Source organism: Hipposideros armiger, unplaced genomic scaffold (genome assembly GCF_001890085.2).
Source record: "Hipposideros armiger isolate ML-2016 unplaced genomic scaffold, ASM189008v1 scaffold_141, whole genome shotgun sequence".
Taxonomy (NCBI): domain Eukaryota; kingdom Metazoa; phylum Chordata; class Mammalia; order Chiroptera; family Hipposideridae; genus Hipposideros; species Hipposideros armiger.
The window spans coordinates 3,236,581-3,261,436 of record NW_017731491.1 but is presented as its reverse complement, the minus strand read 5'-3'; the positions used below and the strand labels follow the sequence as shown (position 1 = coordinate 3,261,436).

The window sequence follows — 24,856 nt, the reverse complement described above, 5'->3', positions numbered from 1 at the left end:
GGCTAGGAGGGCCTCATCTGCTTAAAATGACTGAGAAACTTCCTGAACCCTTCAGCACCTTTGTGTGCACAGAAGTGATTTTTATTGGTTTAACCAAGCAGGCCTGGCAAGCCCTCTCTTTGGCAACATCCTGGTAACCAGCCATCTGTGTACCACACGGGCTCCAAAGAGATAAAGCTGCGTTTAGAAAAATATATATATTCGCTAATGGCAACTGTTCACTAATTCAGACGCCCACTGGCCCCTCTCTGGCATGAATGAAGGGGATGTGCCTCTGCCTCTGCCTATCAGACAGCAGCTCCAGGACCCTAGATCTAGGAACCCAGAGTCAGGACTGCCCTGGTGCCCAATCCCAGCTTAGGATAGTCAGGACTGAGTCTGGACCCTCACATCTATGGGTCCCCAAACCACGCAGAGGCAGAGAAGGACTTGGAGGAATAACATTGGAATCACACGTGTGCGAGTGGTCAGTTGCATTTCTCTTCCAGAAGGGAAAAAGAGGGAAGGGAAGACTTCCTCCATCTCAGACAAGAAAAGGTCACCTTGAAACCTGTGTCGGAGGGCACTATAGCATTAAGAGGACTTCGGGGTAACAGGCAACAGGCACATTTCGCCTGGGGAGGAGTCAGTGAGTCTCGTTCATTCATTCATTCAGCAAATATTTACTGAGCACCTCCTATTCTGGTCAATGGGGACCCAGAGGTGAAAAAGGGAAAGTCCCTGCTCTCAGACAGCTCACATTTTAGGGGATGGAACAGTCAATAAATCGCTTATTACAAAAGGTAGATAATAGTGATAAGTAGCATAGAGGAAATCTATCAGGGTAGAATAATAATGGCTGGAGTGAGCTGCTTAAATTAGATGGTCAGGGAAGTCCTTTTGGAGAAGATGATATTTGACTTGAGAGCCCAACGATGAGGAAGCACTAGTCAATTAAGTCACCATAAATAGCATGTGTAAAGGGCCTGGGGCAGGAACAAGCTTGGCATGTTCCAGACACAGAAAGAAGGACTTTGCAGCTTCAGAGGTACAGTGATCACAGTGAGTGAGGGGGAACATGGTAGGAGATAAGGTCAGGGAACCAAGCAGGGGGTGCAGGCCCAGCTGTGGAGTGTGGATTTCATTTAAAGTATAATGAGAAGCCTATGGAGAGCTTTCTGCAGTAAAGACACTTGATCTTATTTGACTTTTTAAAAACTCCACTCTGGCAACCGTAAGGAGAATGGAGAAGGGCCACAAGAAGTTGAGCACACCAAACAGGAGATTAAAATAGTGGCTCAAAAGGAATTAAATAAACTCGTTCCCTTAACTTCTCAGACTCTCTGTGAGGTTAAAAATGGGAAGCTGGTTAAAGGGAGACGTTTGCTCTTTAAAGCAATGACAGCCAACAGGGTGGCATTCACACCTCAGACAAGAGAGGATACAGGCCCTTCCACAGAGGGCAGGACCCAGCAACCTTCTAAGAAGAAAATAAGCAGCTGTCTGTTCTGGGCCCAGGGAGTGGATCAGCTCCCGCCTTGTGCCGCTTCCAGCCTTGGGACTCTGGGAATACAAGGCCAGGGCTCCTGGACCCCCCACCTGATCAGACCTCACATCTCCCCCAGCTCACAGGCTCTGTCACTGGCTCATGGCAGAACACAAATGTCCTCCCTAACACCAGCCTTCAAACCTTAAGGACAAATCAATCAATAGCTGCCAACATCACAAAGACAACTAGGCAACTTCCAACAACACAGTCTTGCCAAAAAAAAAAAATCTAACCCAAATCCTTTAGAGCCTCTAAAACTAAATACCAACTTACGGTAACATAAGGGACAGCAGAATATGTTAAATGACACCAGGAGATACCATCCACAAAATCCTGACTGTGGGAAACTCACTAAGACAAACAACCAGTTTCTTCAACAAAGAAATTGTAAGAAGAAAAAAAAAAAAGAGTTGGAGGAGAAAACTATTTATAAAGAGAGATATCACCAATCACATTGGATTGTTTGAATCCTGACTCAAAAAAATTTTGGAAAACTTGTATGAGATAGTTGGGGAAATCTGAACACTGACTGAATACAATCCTAAGAAATTAGTGTCAATTAGAGTGTGTAATAATGGTAGTGTGTTTTTTAGAAGAATTCTTCAAGATGCATACTGAAATATTTAAGAAGGAAATGATATGATGTCTGGGATTTACTTCTAAATTATCTTGTGGGGGAGTGGGTTGGAAAATAAACGAAACAAGATTGGCCATGAGTTGGGAGTGGCTGGTTAGCTCAAGTGGTTAGAGCACACAGCTCTTAGCACCAAGGTTACAGGTTCAATCCCCACGTGGGCCACTGAGCTGCGCCCTCCACAACTAGATTGAAACAACTATTTGACTTGTAGCTGAGGGATCCTGGAAAAACATACTGTTCCCCATTAAAAAAAAAAAAAAGCCTTAAAGAAAAAGATTGGCCATGAGTTGATAATGCCTGAAACTGGGTATCGTATTACACTATCCCTCTCCTTTTGTACACACTTGAAAATTTCTGCAATAAAAGTTAAAAAAAAAAAAAAGCTAGAGGTGTGCTTTTTCTAATAGTCTACACAGGAGTAACCCAATAGACATCATACCCCACAACGGAGGGGTCAGATTCATCAGATTCGCTCTTCTGCCTTCCAGAGCCTGCCCTTAGTGATTTGCTGAATGACAAGTGAGTTCATATATTCATCCTCATAAACCCCATGGTGGGAGTTGTCCCAAAATAACTACCCTGTGTAAGTACTGGATTTCTTTTTCATTTATGTTAACTGGCCTCTCTCCAGAGGGCACCACTGTCCCCACCACCCAATTCTGTCACTTCTGAGGTGGTGCTCTGGGCCATACCCTGATCTGCCCCATCTATAAGAACACAGGCTCTGAAAAGCAAAGCACTTTAAAGGAGCTCTCCATTACAGCTGTTTCCAAGGACGGCTTCATTCAGGTGCCTCCTTGAAACCAGGCTCAAATCCAATCCCCTCTCAAACACACCACTGCTTTTGCAAAATCCCAGGTGATGACATCCCTGGAAGATGGTCAGAAAGACACAGAACCTCCAGGTTGTCCCACAACTCCCGTTGAGAGTTGTCATGTCAAGGCTGATGTGCAGCACCCCCATTTCTCCAGAGGACAAACTAAGGCTGGAACTTTGAGTAGAGTTCTCAGGCCTACCAAGAGTGCCGGGGGGTCTCCTGGGTCTGGGCCCAACGGGATACCTGTGTCACTGCCATCCTCCCTGGCACACCTACCTGCCCCCAATATGCAATGTTTCCATGTGGCCTGGGAAGACAGCAGGAAGATGACAAGGACCGTGAGCCATCACTGCAAGCCACACGGGACCATTTCTTCCCTTATGGCCAACAGCCAGGAGTGTTATCTGAGCAAGCCTGTCAATTAGAGGTACAGGAAGATCGATGGATGGATTAAGCCTTCAGGGAAGGATGAAGAAGGGGCCTGAGTCTGACCTGACCCTTTGATGAGAGGTGGGAGGAAGGAGGAACGCAGCAAATTTCACACCCAGCATGGAGTATGGGAGTGCTGAAGGGAGGTTGGCAGCTGCAGCCTGCTCCGGGCCCCCCATGGCCGGTGCCCACAGAGGAAGGGTCAATAGTGTGCACTGAACTGATTTCAGATGCTTAAAGAAAAAGAAACTCCAGATTACATCAAGGGAAGCAAAGGTCATGTAGCAGCGACATGAAATCAATCCCTCTCTCTCCTTAGGTAGGTAAGTCCACGGCCAAAGTTATCAGGATGGCAGGAGGAACAGCAGAATGGGGTGAAGGCAGGGGCTGGGAGGGTCACCAATGTCTGCTGCATTGCAGGGAAGAGCACAGCGCATCCAGGAGGAAGGACAAGATGCCATGAGCCCAGAGCATCCTCACTCAGACCAAACCCTTCCTGTCCCTAGTCTAGCTCCTCCCCTGTGTCTCACTGCTCCCACCCACCCAGGTCCAGGCCTATCTGGTTGCTTCCTGGACCATGCATGGCTGGTCTTGACGACTAGTGGGGCTGTCACCATCAGACATCTTACCTTGGTTTCTAGGGGCACAGGCCCAGGGAGAGGAGAATGAGGGCAGTTCTGATGAAACCCCTTCATCCTTACGCAGCCCTTCCTACCTTTCAGATGCATCTTCCCCCCCCCATTATCTCACTTAAGCCTTGCAAGCCCATTGTGTGGATGCAGAAACTGAGGCTCAGGGAAATTAAACCGATACTATCACATCACAGGACTAGAACTTCTAGCTCCCAGTACAGGGACTTTCCCCCACCACACATTCTGTACTCAGAGACGGGCACTGGTCTGATGCATCTGTCTTTCTATCAAGCAAGTCTTCCTTCTCATTCCTCAAAATAGGCCCAGGTTGTCTCAAAACAGCCATCTCATACCCTCCTTACTTTAGAGGGGGAGTTTTCATGCCGCCTTTACCGATAAAATGCTGATGGGCAGAGAATGGAAAAGAATCAAAGTCTAGGTAAGAATGGGGCCCAGACCTGGAGCACTGGGCTCCAGAGTCGTGCACACAGCTTTTTGTGCTAGACAAGTATGTCCCCAACCCCAGCCATTCCTAGATCACCTGCAGGATTTCTGCCATTTTCTACACCATTTGTACTGTAAATACTATTTCTATTACAGAGACTCACTCTTGTGACTTATACATTCAATTTAGAGTGAGGCTTTATATCACCACCAGCCGCAGAGGGGAAAATCAGTACCACTGGCCATAACTAGGAGAAAACCCTAAAAATAAATGGTACAAAAACAGCCTAAGTTGGAGGCAGGCACTGTTCCCTATTTAAAGGCCCTGAGCCAGAGGTCTGCTCTCACTTTCTTATAAAAGGGAGGTTAGCAAGTGTTCAAAAGGTGTTAAAGCTAGACTAGCACCAACCAGAAACTTTTCCCTTAAAGAAATCACAAGGATTAGTAGAGAACTGAAAAGGGAAGGACTTTCTTACTAGGTGACTCAATGTTATTTCATGTTTAACCACCTTAAGTCATTTTACTGGAGATTCACGCTATGCTGTGGGGGACACTGAATTCGACTACATTATAGGAAGGGGGAGATGAGGGATGTGAGACAACCGCACCACAGGGGCAACCCATGTCAACATCTCAGAGTGCTCCAGTTCATTGCCAGCCACCTACCCCTGGGACATCCACCTTCTGGGCAAGCCCAGTGGCCACCAGTCACCACCCAGATGTCTCTGGCCCCACTGCCCTTGTCTTAGCCCTTCTCTAATGCAGAGCACAGCACTAACCACTCCAAAACTCCTCTGGAAATTAGGACCCAGCAGGGCCATGGGAGGTTACCCCAACTCCCCACAATATCTCTGTGGACAGTCAGCTCCCATGACCCCCAGTTGCTGGGAAGCTTGGGGCTTCTGTATCCTAGCAGAGGAGAAAGGCTGTGCTAGCTTGTGTGGGCAGCTCTCTGGGATCTTGTGGACATCAAGCCTGCAGCTAGAAATTTCGTTGCCCACCCAAAACCCCATACCTCTTATCCCACAGACCGTATCTCTGAAATAGCAGACAGCAGGATTTTCAATACCCAGGAGCAAACAATTAGGAGAGTAATCCCAAGAAAGGCTAAGAGTTAAAGACAGAAAAACCCAAACACAGAGAAACACGGGGAAGGGGGACGGGGGAAGTGGGGAGGTTGAAGGAACATCCAAACTTGCTCCTTGCCTGCCTGAACCAAGCGCAAAGCAAGCAGATCCCGGCCTGGCGGGCACATCCGAGGGATCAGCCAAGTTGCAGAGAAGCAAATGGCATCCCCAGTGAATTAAGCCACTCGGGCTGAGCCAGGGACTGTCGCCCGGGTCGGATCAATGCTACCCGCGCTGCAGGTCTCGGGAAGGACGCCGCGATCCGCAAATGCCGAGAGCGGGGGCTTAGGACTTGGTACCGATCTGTTGGGGATAAAAGTCCTAAGGGCCCTCTCAGCCGCCCTCCGACCCAGCCAAAGCCCTGCCTGGGCTTTCTCCTAACATCCAGTGTCGGGGGCCAAGCTCCGAACTCGCTCCCCCGACGGCGCCTGGAATGGAGGCTTTTTTTCCCATCCAACTCGGAGCCACACGCCCTTTTGGAAAAGTCGACCCCAAAGAAAATGGGATTTTAGCACGAGAGCTGAGGGAGAGGGTAGGTGGCGCTGCCAGGCTTTACCTTTTCTCTTTATTCTGTTTTCGGGATTTGTGCAGGAGTCCGATGAGCACCACGGCGGCGCGGATCCCCGCCTTTCGGCAATGCATCCTCCCCGCCGGCTGGGACATGGCGAGGCCGCCGCCGGTGCCCGGCCGCGCCCTCGCCCTCCCGCCGCGCGCCCCCGCCGGCCCGGCTCCGCGCGCTGTACGCCGCCCGCTCTCGGCCCTTGAGCCCGCGCCCCGGCCCCCAGCTGCCCGCCTCGCATGGGCCCCGCCCCGCCTAGGTGCGCCCCGGGGGTCAGGTGACTGGGCGCTCACTTCCCGGCGACCTTCAGCGGCTCCTCAGGGCCCGCGGGGCGGCGGGCGTCCGCTCCCTGAGCGCGAGCATTTCCAAGGCTCGCTCGGGGCGCGGCCTGGACGGGCGGCTCGAGGGCTCCCGCTCAGACGCGCCGCCCGCGCCGGGACCCCGCCCCGGCCCCGCCTCCTGTGCCCAGCCCCGGGCACCCGGGCTGCAGGGGGACCGGCGGCCGGGCCGCCAGCACGGGGAGACGGCCCGCTCGCGCTCGGCGCTCCCTGGGGCTCGGCGCCCGCAATCGCCCTCTGCCCGGCGCCCGGGCTCCCGCCCTACTCTCGCCTCTCCCTCTCCGTCCCCTCCTCTGCGCTCCTCATCCCCCGCCCCTGCTGGCCCGGCCGGGCTCCCTCCCTGGGCAAAGGAGCCTGACGCGCTTTCCCAGCCCGGCCCGCCGGGATACTTCTCTGATGCTGTCACTGTCTTTAAAACAGGGAGAAAAAAAAACATGCACCGAGAGGAAATGCGAGTCGTCAGTCCAAGCGAAACTGCCTTCGCCTGCGGGCACCGCCGCCGGCCTCCCCGCCCCAAGGCCAGGCTGCCGGGCAGTGAGAGAGAGAGACCCAACGCCAAGCGCCCGCCCTCCCTGGCCGAGGCTCCCTGGCGTTTTGACTCAGCCGGACAGTACCTCTCCCCTCTCCCCGAGCCCGAGAAAGGATGGTGGTGCGGGGGGGGGCGGGGGTCCACTCCAGCGTGGGCGCCTATGGGCTACGGGGGCTGGGGTCAGTCCCCTGTTAACATTGGTTTTCCCGGCTCGGGGAGTTTGACACAACATAGGGTCAATGGTCAATTTCGGCGACACCTCGGCCTCGCATCCCAGGTTGCCAGGGAGACGCAGGGGACACCCCACCCCACCAGCACCCGGGCCGCGTTGCGCTGGGCACCGCACACACCCGGAGTTCGTTCGTCCCCTCCTCCTGCGCACCGCACCGCGTGCAAGCTTCATCCTCAGGAAAGTCAAGCCGGCTCGCGAGGAAAGGGGCCTGGCCTGATCTCTGCTATGAGCGCAGGGTGCTTCCAAGCCCCACTCACTTCCACTCGCTGCCAGGAAGTGTAGCCCCCTCTTACTACCACCCCTGCATAACTCCTGGCTTTGCTTCTCCGTCCAGCCCCCTAGGGAAGGGAATTGGGCAGAGGGCTGAAGGGAATTAAAACAAGCCAATTAGTCCATCTTTGGAAACAGCCCTGTTGGGGCCAAAGAGGTCCCTGAGGCAATTTGCCTTGCTTTTTATACAGTCTGGTGTTCAAGCGAGCACAGAAAATCCAGGCAGGAAACGGGACCTTGCTGGAGAGGCGATGGGGGCTGCAGATAAATTCAAGGGCCCGAGGCCTCAACCCTGCCCTCGCCTGTGAGCATAGCTTCTTGCTGGCAATGGAGTTGGGGTAGAGGAGAGGGAGCACCAGAGTGGTGCCAAAATGTGCCTGGTTTATTTATGAAGCATCCATTAGCAATGGCCTCGGCCCCCCTGAGCCTGCCTGGATGGTGGGGATCACAAATATCCTGATGGACATCTATTTATAGCCAGAGAGTGAGTGACCCAGGCCCCGCCCGTGGGACTGAAGCTAGGCCAGCTGCAAGGACTACACCAGTAGTGCTAACCTGAGAACCAGCCTGGAAAAAGAATGGGGAAATGAGTGTCCTCAGTGGGGAAGAGGGCAGCGCACAGCACACACAGCCCAGAGCTTTCTCCTGCTTCCAGTAGTACACAGAACCGACAGGTTAGCTGAGGGACTACTTCAGCCAGACTGCAGGGAGGATGCTGGGGGCACACTGGCCATAGATCTAGCCCAGCAGGGGGTGTATTTTATCTACACACAAGGATAAGCTGCTTGTCTCAGGGCAAGGCCTGACTCCCTCCTAGGTGGTTGAGTGTAGGTGGTCCCCACCCATCCCCTACTGCCTGGGAGATATTTTAGATCAAGTGCATCAGAGGGCAATGGTCTTGGGACAAAGGCAAAAATGTTTTCCACCAAGCAGATAACTTGATTCATTGTTGTTCTGGGTGGAATTCCAGGCCCTCTCAGCTCCTCTGCTACCATGATTGAGTCCAGCCCAATGTGACTGAAAACACAAGATTGTCCTCAAAAAACCATGGCCTGATCTGATTCCTAGGGCCCTAAGAGGGAGAAGTTTCCTGGGAGCCCTTCCTTCAGCTCACACCCTGCCCAGGAAACACCACAGCATAAGGGAACGCATCCAGGGCAAGAATGTAATGTCTATACCAGACTTACGCACGCCCCCAACATTTATTAAACAATCAGGACGCGTCCAGCTTTGTGCAAGAGACTAGGGTAAGAGGGAAACGGATGATCACCAACCTTGCCCAGAACAAATAGGGCTTAACACACACGAAACCACAAAGCGATCCCATTCCAGCCTAGCTTTTGCAGTGGAGTCCAGACACTGTTCCCCAAAATCAGTTCATTCACATATGCCTTCACAAGTTTTTGTTTTAACACCATACTACTCAGTTATTTACTCATTATTTTGCTTTAATTAAATCAACTCACTTTTTTTTACTTAATTTTAAAAGAAAACATTGTTATCACCCTAAATTCCAGTATCACTTGTCATTCACACCATGAAAACAAATACCAATTTATTAAATTTTAGCTAAATATTGCTGCCTGATGAAGGCTCTGAGCCTGAAGGGCTTTTGTTAAAAGAGACAAATAGACAAGTTTTAGGTGTTAGCTACACACTTGCACCACAGGAAGACACTGTCCTTGAAGAAATCACAAAGTTTGAAAAAGAACCGAAAGGGAACCATTTTCACATTAGTGACTCGAAGGTCTTCTAAGGCCACATCCGTGGAGCACTCTGGGGTGGACAGAGAAGGCTGGACACATCAAGACCACAGGGCGCGAGGACCGTAGAGGACTGCAGAGGTCAGAGAAGGGGTCTTCTCCCAGATCCCAATCCACCTAGCAGCTTATCCCCAGCAGTGCTGCAGATCACAGGACCTCAGAGGCTCATTTTAGCCCTCCCTCCCCCAAGTCCCTGGGAACAAAGTGCCAGGCAGCTGCCAACCTGAGTCTCTGCCCCAGTCTGGGGAAACTCAAAGGCTCACGGGCCTGGGTGGGAGTTTAGGCGGAGGGGGCCAGGGAAGTTAATCATGAACACAGGGCAGACAGCTGCACAGCCCGGTCCTAAGGGGCCAGTGGAGTGAGACAGACAGACACGCATGCTTGGTCCTGAAGAAAGGGGCCTTCTGTGCCTGGGAACCGGCTCCAGGAGGCACATCCGTGTGAAACCGGGAATCAGCCTCGCTGCCAGAGCCTAGGTCTCAGAGAGAGCCTGGAGCCAGCGCTCCCTCCTTGTCCCACCCCACCTCCGACTTCCAGGGCCTCCACTGCTCTGCAAAATGACTGCAACCGTTCTTGGCTAGGTTTGGGAGTAGATGTGCGGCAAGAGGGGCTTTGGAGCCACAGGGTGGGGCCCTTTAGGGAAACCAGATTTCTTCAGATGCCTTGCCCCGCCCCTTCTTCAGAGACAGCGCCCCCAGTCAACCCGTGAATCACAAAAGCTTTGGAGCAATTCGAGAGCTATAAACATACAGCTTTAGACCTGCTCAAGAAAGGCAGGCACTCCCATTCTCTTATGCCCTTAGGGGCACACCCATACACACATACCAGCTGGGAGAAATCACTCAGAAACCCCCGTCACCTCTCACTTGGGCAGAGCACTCACACCTGTGCTCGTTAAAAAAGACTGACATTCATTCTTGGCTGGTATATCGGCGCCCCCTGCTGGGCCACGTTAAGTGAGGGCTCTGGCTGGGATGCCACCATATGAGGAAAAGGAGAAAGGAAAGGGGGAGAGGGTGGACAGGAGGGATAGAGGGAGGGAGGGAGACAGAGAGGAAGGGGGTGGTAAAGGAAAACGACAGATTGAGAAGGTCATTTGAGGTAGGGAGGTAGTTTCTGTTCTGCTGAGAGAAAGAGAGAGAGAGAGCGCGCGAGCGAGAGAGAGCGCCTCTGCCAACACCTTGACTCTTCTCCCAGCTCCTAATCTCCCCTCAGAGCCCACGACCACCCCCAAAAGTGTCCATCCCACCACAACAGGGTCCTTCACTGACAGCAACAGGCCATACCCAGGCCAGGCTGGGAGGCCTAACAGCCAAGCTTGGGAACCGCAGCTTAGCCGTACTTTCCTGGAGCCACACATATCATACTGAAGTTCTGGTGAGAAATTGGCTCAGCTTTTGGAAACAGATCTCGGTGACTTGTGCGGCATTTCCGAGCTCTGGGGAAAGGAAGCCATGCCCCGAGGAAACCCACAGACCCCACTCAATGGCAGGCATCCAGCCTGTCGTGGGCTGCACATCATTTGGTACCCTGAGTCTGTAATGCATGATGTCAATCAGAACTTTGCTGCTTTCCCATTCAGGGGTTAAAAACAGGGGCCAGGAGGAGGAAGAAAGGAGCTCTTCATCTATTTCTTGGGTTACTGAAGGTATTTAAAATATTTCTTTTTGGTTCATTTATGGAATTTTGAATCCATGAATCTAAGCAGCATGACTATAATTTTCCCCACAGTAGAAACATTTCAAAGTGTGAAATTTCTGATGAACATGAAGAAGTGAATTTTGCATGGAGGCTGCCCAGGGGTCACTGCAAAAAATCAGGGGCCAGTGAGGCTGAGGACTGGGTGGCCTGTAACACAGTCCTCTCACACCCAGGGTCCCCTGGCCCCCACCTCACTGATTACCAGACCAACCCAGCTGCTGCTACCATGGAAGCCACTTCCAGCTCTAGGGTTTCTGGGACTGGGTGGAAAAGTGGGGAGGGAAGCTGTCTTTCCATAATATTAGCAACATTGCTTAGCAACATCTTTCAAAGCAAGAACCAGCCGACTTTCCAAAAAGCTATTCTGTTTGGCTCTACAAAAAAAAAAAAAACAGAATGGCTTCTTATACATGTATTATTTATATACTATTTTATATACCAAGTAATGCCTTCTGTGCCTGGCTTCCTCAGGAGATATGATGTATTACACTTAAGTGAGATTTCCAGACAACAGAGCTTTGAGTGGCAAAACTTGTTTGTTTGCTTGCTTGCTTGCTTTTATTGTAATGACCTTGACTAAAAACCTCTCTAAAATGTCTCCCATATTTTTGTGCTTTTTAAAGACAGGTTTAATGTAACCTTTCCTTTGGTGACTCAGAGCCATTACTATCAATACCACCTGCTCTACTGAGCCAAAACTCAGTTATAGACTAACAGGCCATTGAGGTGAGGACATATTTGTCCCTGTATTTAATGACCTCCATCAGCAGTGATGCAAAGATTCTACAGTGAGGGAATAAAAATGAAAAGACCCTGGAGTCAGACAAACCTGGGCTACAATCCCATCTCCAGCTTTTACTGTCTATGTGGCCTTGGGCTAAAAATTTAACTTCTCTGAGCTTGAGTTTTGTCATCTGTAAAGTGGGGATAACAACAGAGCCATCTTCCCAAGATTCTTGCAAGGATTAAATGAGCATGCATGGTCCATCCAAAGACTTGTATGAAAATGTGCATAGCTTTCTTCAAAATAGACAGCCAGGGACGGCCAAGTGGCTCAGTTAGTTAGAACGCAAGCTCTGAGCAACAGGGTCGCCGGTTCGACTCCCACATGGGATGATGGGTTGCGCCCCCACAACTAAGATTGAAGGACAACAAGTTGACTTGGAGCTACTGGGTCCTGGGAAAAACACACTGTTCCCAAAAAAAGTTAAAATAAAGTTAAATAATAATAAATAAAATTTAAAAATCAATTTTATTAAAAAAAAAAATAGCCATCAACCAACTGTGGTATATCCACACCATGAAATGCCACACTGCAATAAAAAGGAACAAAATACTGATACAAACAACAACATGGCTGAATTTCAGAAACATTATGTTGAGTGAAAGAAACCAGATGCAAAATATACGAACTATATGATTTCATTTAAACCAAGTTCTAAAACAGACAATCTAAGGTACAAAACATGAAAACAGGGGCTGCCTCGGGAGGGGGGCGTTTCGTGGACAGATGGATAGAAATGTTCTATGTCAGGATAGGGTGGTGGGGCCCATTTGTCCAAAATGTATAATTAAGATTTGGGCATTTCAACACATGTGAATTTTACCTCAACAAAGAACTGAGATTAATAATAGTAATAATAATAGAGTAGATTGTGGAGCGAGTAGAGTTATCGATAAAACAAGAACTACAGAATGTTGATAATTGTGGAGGGGTTTCGTTATACTATTCTATTTACTTTGTATGTGCTGGACATTTTCCATAATAAAAAGGAAAAGAAAATGCTCATAGTATTAAAAAAAACGGTTAATAGTGATTCTTCCTGGAATTATGATTTTTATTGCTGTCTTTGTATTTTTCTTCTGTTCCCAAATTTATAAGGACTACATATGAATCTTGTAAAGAAATAAAAAGGTAGATATTATCATTAATTAAAGGAGAATGCATGTGAAAAGCACCTGGCAGGTACTCTTTGAGTGGCCTTTCTCTCTGCTGTTTTGAGTTCTTGCTCACAGTGACAATTCGCTGGGAAACCAAATAACCGAGCTTGACAAAAATCAGAGGGAGCATCTGAGGGGCTTTCTGACCCCAGCTGTAGAACCTCTCTTTGGCTCCCCATTTTGTCCTTCTGACTTGTATATGTTTGCTGCGTGCAAGAGTTTTGAGAAAGACAAGTGCCGCTGTGTCTGAGCGGAGTGTTTACTGAGACACAGGCACCCACTGAGCGATGTAGGGCTTAGGTGGCAGTGCAGTATGTTTGCATTCCCCAGGGCTCACCATAGAAGAGGAGAAGGCAGCTAGTGTGTGTGTGTGTGTGTGTGTGTGTGTGTGTGTGTGTGTGTGTGTGTGTGTGTGTGTGAGCAACTGAGCAGAACACTTACAAGCTTGGTCAACCAGGACATTCATGAGTTGGGTCCCCATCTACCTGATTCCAGGTGAATTCCTTTTTTCTTTTTCTGTCATCTTAAATAATCTCTTGTTTCTGTGGGTCCCTGAAGAACTGTGGGTTGGATACTCCTTTCTAGAGGAAATTGCTCCTATTGGTGGGCTAAATCAAAGCCTTTCTGGCTTAGCTGCCAGGACTTTCCTTCACTACTGACTCTGGACTCTTTGGTGTGTTAATGGCTCTTTCCCACCCTGACATTAAGTCCTTTTAGCCTCATTGGCAAACACAAAGCTTACTTCCTTGTGGACACAGTCTCCCCAGCTCTGAGCCTCCCGCTGAGCAGCTATGTGTCTGCAAGTTGCAAGCTTTTCACCAGGCCTGCTTCCTGGGGCCTTTATGCCCTTCCCATCAGGAAAGTTCTTCCAGCTGTCTCACCTGCATCACTCCTCTGGTAATCTAAACTCACTTTTGGTGAGCAACTCCCCTCCACCCTTAGGGAAAACCCCATTTAGTTCCCACTATCTCACCCTCCCCCAAGTCCCAAAGCATCTTCAGAAACTGCATCTGTTTTCCTTTAACCTCAAGGAACTCTGCTCCATCTATTCTCTCCTCTGCCCCAAATGTCCCCCCCACACACACACACTCATAGTCACAAAGCAGGACAGAAGTGGCATGGGTCACAAATGATGGGTCACAGTTAAAGGACCAAAGTTTCCCAGTTATTTACAGTTTCAAGGTCATGGGGAGTTGGGCTCAGCAAGCAGCCAGCTTCATGTGAACACCATCCATCAAGCCTGTCATGGCAGAAATGTGGAGAAGGTGCTATAAGACTGTCTCCAGGTAAGGCCAGCAGTGGCCTTCATGTGGCCCTAACCATGAGAGAAGAAACATCAGACAAGTCCCAGCTGAGGGACATCATATAATCTACCTGATCTGTACCCCTCAAAACTGTCAAGGTCATCAAAATCGAGCAAAGTCTGAGACACTGCCCCAGCCAAGAGGACCCTCAGAAGACATGAAAACTAAGTGTAACGTGGTATCCAGAAGGGATCCTAGAACAGAAAAAGGGCATTAGGGGGGAAACTAAGAAAATCTGAAAAAACTATGGACTTTAGTTAATAATAATATATCAATATTGGTTCATCAATTATAGCAAATGGACCACACTAATCCAAGACGTTAAGTAACAGCGGAAACTAGGTTTGGGGGTATATGGGAACACTCTGTACTATCGTCTCAGTTTATCTGCACATCTAAAACTGTCCTCAAAATGTGCCTACCTTTCCAAAAGTAAATATAATGAAAATTAAATAATGTTATTACATTCCAGCCGGCTAGACTCGGCTGCCTGCCCATGGTCCTGAACCTGAGACCCACTCCCTCTATTCGTGAGGACTACTAGCCAGTGTTACAGAGGTGCTAAAGACGTATTAGCGCCTAACTGAGATTTTCTCCTTGAGGTTGTGAAGAGCACTGAAAGAGAATTGAAAATGGAATGGCTTTTTCTCTGGTGATCAGTGTCAGGCACTTTTCCCAGTTCCAACTTGGGAATCACTATGCCAGCCTACGTACTTCCACGGTCTTTCCTTCCTCTTCGGAAGCTCAGAGAATGAGCAAAGGGCTCAGATGGTCCCCTTGTGGGGCAGTGCTCTGCCCCCTTCTATGGACACCCATCCTGAGGGGTCCATGGCCTGGTGTAGGTCACCATCCCACCTGTCTGAGGGGCAGCCCCGAAGGCAGGCCCTGCTCACCCTGAAGCAGAAGAATCTCCTCAGGCAGTAATAAGCACCACTCCCTTGGAACAGCATTTTACAGCTGCGAGCACTTTCACACCTATTACTCCATTGGAAACGCACAGCTCTGTAAGGAAGGAATATTAATATCTTTCCCATTTGCTAGATGAGTAAACTGAGACTCAGAGAGGTTAACTCTTCTGTCTAGGATCACACAGCTATTAAGAAGCAGAACTGGGACCCAGACACAAATGGTCCCCATAGATACTGACTCCCACAAAATCCAAAAGGAAGAGGACTAGAGACCCCAGGAGATGAGGAGATAGCTCACCATGCTTGTCACCAGGTGAAAAGGAGTCTGCTTTTCTGTCTGCTCAGCACCCAGGCCCCTTCTTCTGGTTGAAGAACTTGATTTTCCCTTGGGGAATATTGCTGACACCACTGTTGGGTTTTGTGGTTTAGGTGGGACTATCCCTCTTTCAACCTACCCATTCTGAGCTCTTGGGTGGGTACATGGTCCAGGCCTGGCCAATCCATGTACTCTATTCACCAGGCTGCAGTGATTGCTTCAGGGGTGGGCATAGAAACCTAGTTGTTCCAAACAGAATGAAGACCTGAATTTTTGCTGCCACCATAGAAAGAAGCTTACTACCCCCTCGGGTTTCCAAAGCCAGTAGCTATCTTATGAAAGGGGAGTTACCTGTGAATGAAGTGAATGCAGAGGAAAACAGAGCCAAGAGGTAGGAACGAACAGATTGTCTGATGATATTTTCTGACCCACCAGGATCCAGCCATTCCTGAAGCCACTTTTCTTAAACGTATCAATTACAAGAGTTTTCTTGGATTTGTTTTTCCTTTTGTGTCTTTTTTTTTTTCTTAAACTCTTTTGAGTTAGATTTCTGTCACTAGTAGTCCAATTAATTAACATACCAGTTCTCTACCCAATGGACAAGGAAACACAAGAAGGAGCAAAACAGCAGCTTTAGACAAGAAGGCCACATCAGTCCTTCACCCAAGGGAGCACCCCCCAACGGGGCTATGGAGAAGACTTCCCAGGAGGAGCCCCTGGAGGGGCTTCCCCAACACCAAATAGACTCGGATGCACCAATCCACCCCATGAGTGACAGGCTTGGGGACAGTCCCCTCGACCCTAATCAAGGGGAAGGCAGGATGACACAAATCTGACCCTGCAAATACAAAAGGAATTTCTCCCTTCCTCACTGCTGTCAGCATGTAGGTCACTCATTTTCATCTTTATTCAGTAAAATCAACAACTATTCAAGGAAAACATTAAAAAAAAAACAAGGAACATTCAGTGATATCCAAATTGTGCTACATGCCACAAAACAACTTTGCCAGGTCTGCTGTTCTATGTTTAAAGAGACTAACGAGATGTGACAACCAAGTGCAATGAGTGACCATTAACAATAAGTCAGGGGCCGGCCAAGTGGCTCAGTTGGTTAAGAGCTCGCTCAAGAGTGCGAGCTCTGAGCAACAGCGGTTCGATGCCCGGCCCGAGCTGAGCTGCCGCCGAGCTGCCAACAGGTGGCAGGATGGCTGAGCTAAAAAAAAAAAAATAGTGTTTAAACAATAAGTCAGTAATGTAACCTAATATACAATCCATATTTGTATTTGGGGAACAACTGAATACGGAATGTATATTAAGTAATAGTATTAAATTAATATTAATTTTCCTATGTGTGATAATAGTATTGTGGTATTGTCAGAAAATGAGATTATTTTGGGGAAACACCTGCTGAAGTCTTTTTTTTTTTAATTGGGGAATTGGGGGGATGGGAACAGCGCTGGGGAATTGGGGGAAGGGGAACAGACAAGTTGCTGTCCTTTTGTTCTTCAGTCTAGTTGTGGAGGACGTTGCTTCACTGGCCCAAGTTGGCACCATCATTGCGCTCTTCCCGGGTGAGGCAGATCAGTCGCCGGCTTCTGGACTGCCGCTCACGGCGGCTGCTGGCCGCTCACGCTAGCTGCTGGCTACACACGGTAGCCCATGGCAACCCACTGCCACAGGGGCTACAGCCTATGCCGTCGCCGGCGACTCACAGCAGCCCAGCTCCAGGTTGAGCTGTTGTTCAGCATCTTAGCTGTGGAGGGCAGTGTCACTGGCCCTCATATGTGGGATCCGAACCGGGGCCCTCTGGCGTCCCAAGCCAGTTCTTAACCATCGCGCCACTCGGCCGGCCCCCTGCTGTATTCTTTAGGTATGAAGTATTATGAGGTCAGCAACTTCTTTATTTTATTATTATTATACAGAGAAGGAACAACTGTGGCAAATGTTAATACGTGGCAAGTCCGAGTGAATACAGGTGCTCATTGTACTGTTTTTCTCATTTTTGCATGTTAGTAATTTTCAAAATAAAAAGTTGAAAGAAAACCACATCATCCTTGCTTATGCCTGCCCTCAAATCTGCATATTCATATGTGCATGTGTCCAGTGACCACCCGTGCACACACTAATGCATGCGTTCTGTGCCACAGCAGACTGGTGTGCAAAGGGCACTGAGTCAGAGCCAGCAGAACCAGCTTCCGGGACAGATCTGTTCTTTCATTATCTGTATGCCCCTTTCCAAGTCTGTTTTCTCAGCTGTCAAAGGAGGGCTGGAGTGTCTATATACACCCAGGAGATACCGTATGAGCATTTAGGTGGATGCAGCAGCAGAGAGGAGTTAAGAACGAAAGGCAGAGGCTTAGATGAGATGATCCTTTCTATCTTAAGGTTTTTTTCTAAGGATGTGAGTGTAAGTGACAGAAACCATCTCCAAGTTCACCCCTTTCCCACCCAATTGCCCACTTCAGGTCTCCCAGTCCTTAGAACTTGCCCTTGGGTTTGAGGTTGGCAGGCAAACACCCCTGGACGAGCCCAATGAGAATTGGCCTCTCAGTTCCATCAGCAAAGGAAATGCATTTGGGCTCCAAGCTGTAGCTTCCCCAAAGGAATCTCCCGGCAGAGCCTGTGACTTAATAACTATGAAAGGAGGATGAAAAGCCAAGGTCAACCCCTCTCCACTTGGCTGGAGAAGTCAGTGCATTCAGTCTCACAATCAACTTGCTGGTCACCCCTCCCGTCAATAAAGCTCTCTAGATTCTTGGGGCTTCTGAAAAGGGAGAGGTTGAGGATATTCTCAGCAAAAGGTCATCCCGCAAAGATCCCAGGCGGATACAGGAACTTCACAGAGCAACAGTCCAATGACTTCCGGGTGACTGTGCTCGAATGGGCACAGGGTGTGGCAGGCAACGCACAGCTGGAGAAGCTCAGAAGGTGAGAAACCAGAGAAATGCAGTCACAACACAGATAGGATGTCTCACCCAACAGACTGGCAAAATGTACACACCTACGAGTGGTGGGTGTAGAAACCAGAGGGCAATGTAGCAGTATTATTACAATAAAAAGTCACCTACCCTGTCACCCCACTCTATCACCTCTAAGATTTACTCAAGTCTAGCCAAATGCACACATGTGTGTATAGAGACAAGTATGAGAATGTTCACCGAGGCATTTTCTGTAAAAGTAAAAAAGTACCAGAAACAACCATTTAGAAGGGAAACAGATGAGTAGGTGGGATATATTCATAAGCCAGATACAATACAATGGTTGGAGGAATGGGCTAAGTCTGTATATAAGGATGTCTATGGTTACTTATGATGCGTGTAAAAATATTTTTTAAATATCTAGAAAAATAAGTGCCCAACTCTGAACAGTGGCTACTCCGGGGAGTATAGGAAGGGACTAGCATTGCTGACCACAGGAGACTTCCCCCTGCAGAAGGCTTTAAGAGACCAAGCTCTTAACCACTGTGTTCACCCAACAGCCTTAACCCTGACAGATGACAACCAGGAGGTCAACACCAGGCTGAGAAATCATTCAAAGGGCATCGCCTAAATGCGGGTTAGGGTAGATGCTTTATCTTTGTCAATTAAACTGGCCCTCCTACGCTGAGCTCTTCTGCTGTTTCATGCCATCTGTTTTGCTGTCCAATTCTCCTTTCTCAGTGAAAGCCCTAGTTCCCACTATCACATGGCGCCTGGGCTGCTTGCGGGAGGTACTGGAAGTGAGCAGGACATGACACTGGGAGACAGACCCAAGGGGTCATGGAGTGAGGGGTCCCCGGCAGTATTCTCTGCTGATGGGGGGTCACTACGAGAGCCCTGGCCTTTCGTGGAGAAACCCCAGGAAGGAGGGGTAGGCAACAGAGATAAGAGACTATCTTCCTGACTCTAACTCACCATGCCTTCCATCTGAGCTACATCAGGGAAGAAAGTAATTGATCTTTGAGACAGGAAGCAGCTGCACCAGAAAGCAACGGGAGAGGGGAGGAACAGAGACTGAAAGAGAAAGCAAGACTGAGAAGCAAAGAGAGGGGAAAGACGCAGATACCCAGAAACAGGGAGGGAACAATCGCCACTGGAGGGGAGGGGAGCAAAGAAACACTGAAAACGACACAGCAGAGGGAGCAGAACAGTTCGGAAATCGTCACCTGCTCTTCCGGCCCTGGCCAGGACTCCCAGGAGCAGTCACCTCATCCCCCCAGAAGGCAGGAGCACACATCCCTAAGTTACAAACCTAACTCAGGTCAAGGCACCTCCTCTCTCTCCGTTGCGGGCCTGTCCACATCCCAGAGCGGGGAGTTCTGGGCTTATAGCGCCACCTGCTGGCATAGAGAGAGAACTGCCCGTGTTTCCATCTTGCCCACCACCCAGGCCGCGCCCACTGAACTCCCATTCCGTCCCTTGCGCTTCCCGCTTCTTCATCTTCACACCTGCCAAGCCTGTTCCCACCTCTAGGCCTTCGTGCGTGCTGTTCCCACTGCCTGGAATGCTCCCCCCCCCCCCAGGTATCCCCATGGCTGGCTCCTTCTCTTCCTTCGGGTCTCCATTCAAATGTCACCTCTAGGGAGAGGCTTTTCCTGACCACCCACCTAAAGTAGCCCCCCTCACCGTGCCCCGGACCCCATCACCTCACTGTTCTGTTTCCTTCACAAGACTGGGCATTATCTGCGACCACCTAGGTTCCTCATTCTGTTCCTGTCTACCTCCCCCATTAGAAAGGACCACGAGGCCTCACTGGGTTCGAATGGTCCGCTTTTTATGACTTGCACTCAGAGCAGGCCTTGGCAATGAGCACTGTTGCATAAGTGCTGAGCTCATTCAGCTGAGTTCTTCTGAGCTCAAGAACCAACTTCAAGCTCCACAAGGACGACCCACAAGCTCTCCAAACTCCCCTTGTTCAAGGCCAAAGTTATTATCTTCCCCTGCGAAGTGGGTCTCCCTCCTGCACCCCAGCGACCCACGTGACAACTCTGCAAAGCCTCTGGTTATGAAACCCCAGGTTCTACAGCACTCCTTCCACACTCCTCATGTGGCTCAGACACCTCATCTGAGGATTCCGCCCTCACACGGCCCGGCCTGGTCTCTCCCCTCTAGCCCCAGTCCCCTTCCTCCAGGTTCCTCAGGTATAAGTCTCCTCACCTCCCTCATCCATTCCCAGGACTTCCAAAGCTGCCTTCGAGACAGGGGGCTCCCCATCCCACGTTTCCAGGGCACCCATCCCCTCCTCAGCACCACATTCCAGGCCCCCCTGAGCCAACTCCACACTTGTCTCAGTACCTGACTCACTGTTTTTCAAACAGCTCCATACTCTTTCCTACCCTGTGCCTCTGCCCTTGTCGTTCCCTCAGTCTGAAATGCCCCCTGGCAACCCTCCCCTCCTTGGAGATTTCTTTTCAACCTTCAAACACCTCCTTCAGAAAGCCTTCGCATACATAGTGATTCCACCAGGAAGAATTCACCGCTTGTCCCGTATCTCTACTGCCACTGTCTGTTAAATGTCTGTCTCCCCCAGAGACTGAGCTCCTTGGGCACAGGGCCGGGCTCTGAATCACCTAACCACTCTCAGTATCTTCCATAACAGCTACAGTCGTGAGCACTAAGGGCCACGCTAAGTGCGCTTCATCTAACCCTCAAATGTCCCTATAAAGTAGGGACTCGAGTCACCTTCACATTCCAGAGAGTGAAAGAGAAGCTCAGAGAGTCTCAGGGGTTTGGCCAAAGAACCTCATCCGTGAGAGACAGAGCCAGGATCCCCAGCACCTCAAACAGTGCCTGGCACAGGTAGGTGCCCACTGAGTATTCATTAGATAAACACACACCTTCATGTCTCCTGCATCAGACCTCGGTGTTGCTTGCCGCTCGTAGGCATGAACATCCTGCGTCCTTGTTCTCTCTATTCCAGTTCTGACCCAGTTACCTCAGCAGAGTTTCTCCCCCTCTCTTCCTCTCCCTCCCCCTGTCCAAACTGTGAGCTAAAACGGACCCTGCTGCGACAGGTCAGGGGAACACTAGGTGAAGCCAGACACTGGACAGAAGCATCCTTCAAAGATGTCAGATGTTCCTTTCAGAACGGCCACATGCGTCTCCACCTACCTCCTCTCCCTCTTCTCTAGCCAAACCTTCTTACTTCTTCTGTTCAGTCAACAGGATTTGGGACCAGTACACTAGTTCCCATCTAATTTTGTGGTTTGCCCATTCTGTTTCATCAGGAATTGCTCTAGTATTGTTTTGCACTCTGGCCAGCTGCCTTACATATTAAACCACCATCCAGGAACATGGCCACCTCTTTTGACCTTCACTCAGTGAGTACGTGAGCTGTGAGTTCTGGACGGCTAACCCAGAGGGGAGCGTGTGGTGCTCAGCTCCTGGGGAAGTACCACACGCAGAAGTAGCAGTCAGCCCGCATTATTCTGTATGTTCAAGGCCCCCCCCACCGCAGACACAAGTACTACTCAGTACTTGCACTTGACTAGGAATGGATTGTGAGATACCAAGAAAAAGATGGGGGTTTTTTTAACTGAATTAGAATCCTAAGATTTTCTTCCTCGGACATTTATAAATTCCTGAACCCATACCATGTGGGAGGCAGGGCGTGCAGACATTGCTGGGGCTCCCCCTGACAAAGCCTGGGTCCCAATTCGCTTCAAGGAGCTTAGGCCCCAGGGTGCAAGACCAAAACAAATAAGATATAGGCTTTTTATGTGTCCTCTCTAGACATAGCCCTCCCAGTCCCACATGACCAGAATCCCGGCTGTGTGACCGGGCGGGTCACTTAACCTCCTCGAGTCTTGGCTTCTTCCTTTTCTGAGCTGGGAAGAACATCAGGAGCCAATTCACAGGACAGTAGTGAGGATGGAACGAGGTGACAGAGCCAGTACTATTTTTGTTGCTGTCATAATGGAATGTGGCATTGGCCAAGCTCGTGCCTATTTGGGGACTGTGTTTCTGAGAATGGATGCGACTGTGCGCGACCTTAAGTGACAGGTGTGTGTGTAGTCATGTCTGAATGCATCTGGGTGTCTGACTGTGGGTGTCAGAGTGCGAATACTGGAGAATCCAGGGCCCACAAGTTATTACACTTGAACTGGATATACACCCGTTATCTCTGCTCCTGTTCACAGGCCTCACACACAACTCCCAGCTGCCAGACACCAACTCGTGGCCGCCTCCTCAGCACCACCTAGTGGCATTGGATTTGTTCGGTTCAGACTTCATCTGGACTGGAGGTCTGGGAACATATCTGCAGTGCAAGTCAACTCATCGACTAGGTAGAATCTCTGGGCTTGTCCAGCCCTTGCAAAACCTCCAGCAGAGTCTGGCCTTCAATCTTGACCAGCGCTGTCCACCTGAACCTTCTGTGATGATGGAAATGTTCCGTCCGTATCTGTGCTGTCCAACACGGTAGCCACTTGCCACATGTGACTACGGAGCACTCGAAACAACGAGGCTAGTGCGATTGATTTTTTAATTTATTTAATTTTAATTAATTTAGATTTCAATTGCCACAAGTGACTGTACTGGACAGCACTGGTCTGGAGGACTGTTTGAGCCCAGGAATCCAGCTATGCCTCAAGCCAGACAGATCAACACCATGGACAACCCAGTTACAAGAACCGAGATACCCCTTTTCGTGTAAGCTGGTTTCACCTGAGTTCTGGCCACTTCCACAGAATCCTGACCAACCAGATGATGACCAGCTGACCAGTGGGATCCTGTTCTAGGGCACCTAGATACAAAACACTCGGAGAAGGCAGTAAGAAGCAATGGACACCTGCTAGTGAGAGACAAGCGCAGTCAGGCCCCTGGAATTGCTAGTGGGTCCCAGGTATGCTTCTAGGATGGTGCACACCTCACTTCTGGAAGAGCTGGAATGTCACGTGATGTAAGAGCTATCTAGGGCCCTTTTGTGCCTCCTTACTGCAAGCACAAGCTGGGGTTTGAAGACAGATAAACCTGGTTCAGTCCCTAGATTCCCAGTTGTATGACCTTCAGCAAGTGGCTTCTCTGAGGCTAATTTTCTGCATCTGTGAAATAGGAATCAGAGCACATATCTCACAGGAACTGGGTGACAATCGAGGTGATGCAAACAAAAGCATTTCACACAGTGTAGTTGTACAGAATAAACATGCAGTGCGTGTTAAAATTATTATTTGTCCTGTATAGCTTTATATGAAACCATCATTATATAAGTTATTACAACCTGAAAAAAAAACTAATTAATAGAACAAGTTTCTGGCTCACCCAAGATGCTACGCCAGGACATAATCCTTGGCTACCCCTTTCCTCCCAACCCAAGTCCAGCTGGCCTCCACATTGTACAGATTCTACCCTGTGGCATCTTGCAGCCATCTGGCTTTTTCCACACCACACTTGAAGCCACCTTCCTGTCTCTCTTGAGCAGTAGCTGGTCCATGTCCATCCACTTTAACAGGGTTCCATTGGGTCCACCCTAGTAGCTAGTGACCTTCCTAGAAGGCTTAGATGGAGTCCCTCCACGTCTCTACTCAAAACCTCCAACTATCTCCCCAGAGCTCAATAAACTGAACACACACTCTGAAGTCTGACGTTTACGGCCCACAAACACAACCCACCCTCCACCTTTTGGACCTGAATCCTTACTCTTCTGAGATCCCAGCCTTACCCGATACTTAAGCAAACCAGTTTGTTTTCCCCTCTGAGCCTGTACAAGACTCAACAGATAGGTCAATGGAATCAAACAGAAACCCAGACAGATATCTTTGAATATGTAAAAATTTAGTGGTGGAAATGGAAAATCAAAGTGTATTGCTAGAACAACTGACTGATTATTTGGAAAAAATAAAATTACAATTTCATCTCTCATCTTACCTCAAACTGAATTCCAAATGAATTAAAGAGTTAAATGTGAAAAGGAAAAGAAACTGTTAAAAAAATAAAATAAAAAAAACATATAGGAAATCATCAACTTTCTGGGTGGAAAGGACTTTTTTAAGCATAAAAGTAACCAAAAAAAGTCACAAATGAAAAGACTGACAGATTTTACTATCTTAAAATTTAAAACTTATGCACTAAAAAAAAGTCAGGGCCGGCCGAGTGGCACGATGGTTAAGAACTGGCTTGGGATGCCACATGACCCCGGTTCGGATCCCATATATGAGGGCCAGTGACACTGCCCTCCACAGCTAAGATGCTGAACAACAGCTCAACCTTGAGCTGGGCTACCAGGAGTTGCCGGCGACAGCGTAGGTTGCAGCCCCTGTGGTAGCCAGCGTGAGCGGCCAGCAGCTGCAGTGAGTGGCCGTCCAGAAGCCGGTGACTGATCTGCCTCACCCGGGAAGAGCGCAATGATGGTGCCAACTTGGGCCAGTGAAGCAACGTCCTCCACAACTAGACTGAAGAACAAAAG

General features: G+C 49.4%; 1 protein-coding gene across 8 annotated transcripts in view; it reads right to left on the bottom strand.

Moving 5' to 3' along the window:
• The window catches only part of RAP1GAP2 (RAP1 GTPase activating protein 2), a 194,863-nt gene that overhangs the window by 106,155 nt on the left and 63,852 nt on the right, over positions 1-24,856 (bottom strand). The window contains exon 1 of one of the 8 annotated variants that reach the window (XM_019650495.1): positions 6,171-6,780. The exons of the other annotated variants lie outside the window; for them this stretch is intronic. Coding sequence (XP_019506040.1) covers positions 6,171-6,277 — 107 coding nt within the window. The 5' untranslated portion in view covers positions 6,278-6,780. Of the gene's footprint in view, positions 1-6,170; positions 6,781-24,856 lie in introns of those variants that run through there. 8 annotated transcript variants of the gene reach the window in all.